General features: G+C 48.3%; 1 protein-coding gene across 1 annotated transcript in view; it reads left to right on the top strand.

Moving 5' to 3' along the window:
- Nucleotides 1-155: 155 nt before the first annotated feature.
- CWC25 (CWC25 spliceosome-associated protein homolog (S. cerevisiae)) overlaps nt 156-1,577 on the top strand; it is a gene marked incomplete at its 5' end in the record, with an annotated part of 5,819 nt that continues 4,397 nt past the window's right edge. The window contains 3 exons of the mRNA XM_010192172.1: nt 156-328; nt 553-789; nt 1,321-1,390. Of these exons, the coding sequence (XP_010190474.1) occupies nt 156-328; nt 553-789; nt 1,321-1,390 (480 nt within the window). The remainder of the gene's footprint in view (nt 329-552; nt 790-1,320; nt 1,391-1,577) is intronic.

Genomic DNA, 1,577 nt, shown 5'->3' with positions numbered 1-1,577 from the left:
GAGCGTGTCCCGTTCTCTGGGCCTCAACGCCCGGCTGTGGGCGAACGCGACTGTCAGCGGGCGCTTCCCCGTGGCCACCGGCAAGCGAGGGCCTGTGTGGACCCCACGGGGGGCGTTTGTTAACGATCCCGGTCCGGTTTCTTCCCCTCCTGCAGAACTTGAAGAAGAGCTGGCACCCGCAGACCCTGCGCAATGTGGAGAAGGTGTGGAAAGCCGAGCAGAAGCATGAGGCCGAGCGGAAGAAGATCGAGGAGCTGCAGCGGGAGCTGCAGGAGGAGCGAGCGCGTGAGGAGATGCAGCGCTACGCTGAGGACATGGGCACTGTCAGGTGAGGTGATGCTGGGGCCCCCCACACCGGGGTTAACAGCCCCTGCAATCCTCTGGGGTTAAGCATGGCTTGCTGAGGTGATGTGGGTGCTCCTGGTGCCCACGAGAGCTGTGGGTTTAATGTCTCTGATGCTAAAACGTTTCCACTCGCCTTTGTAAGCCAGTTCCTTAAAACATAACTTAAGAGCTGTGAGAAGGGAAATAAGATGGGCTTTTTTGCAACAGGAAAAGAGAAGAGAAGTTGGAGTGGATGTACCAGGGTCCTGGAGGCATGGTGAACAGAGAGGAGTATCTCATGGGTCGCCCTGTGGACAAATACGTCTTTGAGAAGGCAGAAGACAAGGATGCCGGCTGTTCCAATGAGACAGGACTTCTTCCAGGCTCCATTTTTGCCAAGTCTGGGGCCAATTCAGTCCTAGACATGGCGAACAAAATCCGTGAGGATCCACTTTTCATGATAAGGTACTGAGTATGGAGCTGAAGGCGGTAATAGAACAGGCAAAGCATCAATAGTAGCAGCTCGTTACAAACTGTCTTATTTAATTTGGTAAAGACTGGTATTATGTCTGTTCCTCAAAGCTACATCTGCATGTGGGTGAGCTCTGGGCTGCAGTCCTGGACACCGAACAGTCACCAACCACGTACATAGGATTTTGGTTGTGTGTTCTAGACACCACAGTGTAACATCAGACATTGTGTTTGAGTCAGTTTGCTGCTTTTGGATGCTTCTGATGACTTGGTTTCAAATGTGTAGGTGAACACATCTGATCTGCTCTGAGAGTTCAGGCACTCAGTAGTGCTGTGGACAGATTGATGGTAGCAGAACACATTTTTATTTACCCTGCTAGTCCCACTCTTAAGTGGAGAAGAAAAGGACAGACTCCTTAGGAGTCTTCCTGCTTTATGTGTTTATAGAGCTTGCACTTCATTGGTATATTTCATGAAAATATGACATGGTCAGTTGTTTGAAAAGACTATTTTTTTCTGCTTTAGAAAGAAGGAGGAGGAAAAGAAGAGAGACGTTTTGAACAATCCTGTTAAAATGAAGAAAATCAAAGAATTGGTAGGTGTATCTCACTACTCCTTTACAGACTCAAAGCACAGAATGCACCAAACCCAGGAGAAGATCACAGGTTAAAATTAGCATTGTTTAGGATGAGGAACTGAGTTCTGCTTTCTGACTCTTTCGCAGAAAAACAGAATAGAATGAGCTTTCTGTAATCCTGATCTAAAGAACAAAGTTCTGTATT

The sequence above is a fragment of the Mesitornis unicolor genome, unplaced genomic scaffold (genome assembly GCF_000695765.1).
Source record: "Mesitornis unicolor isolate BGI_N332 unplaced genomic scaffold, ASM69576v1 scaffold47340, whole genome shotgun sequence".
Lineage (NCBI taxonomy): Eukaryota > Metazoa > Chordata > Aves > Mesitornithiformes > Mesitornithidae > Mesitornis > Mesitornis unicolor.
The sequence above is the reverse complement of the archived record's forward strand: the minus strand, read 5'-3'. Positions and strand labels throughout refer to the sequence as shown.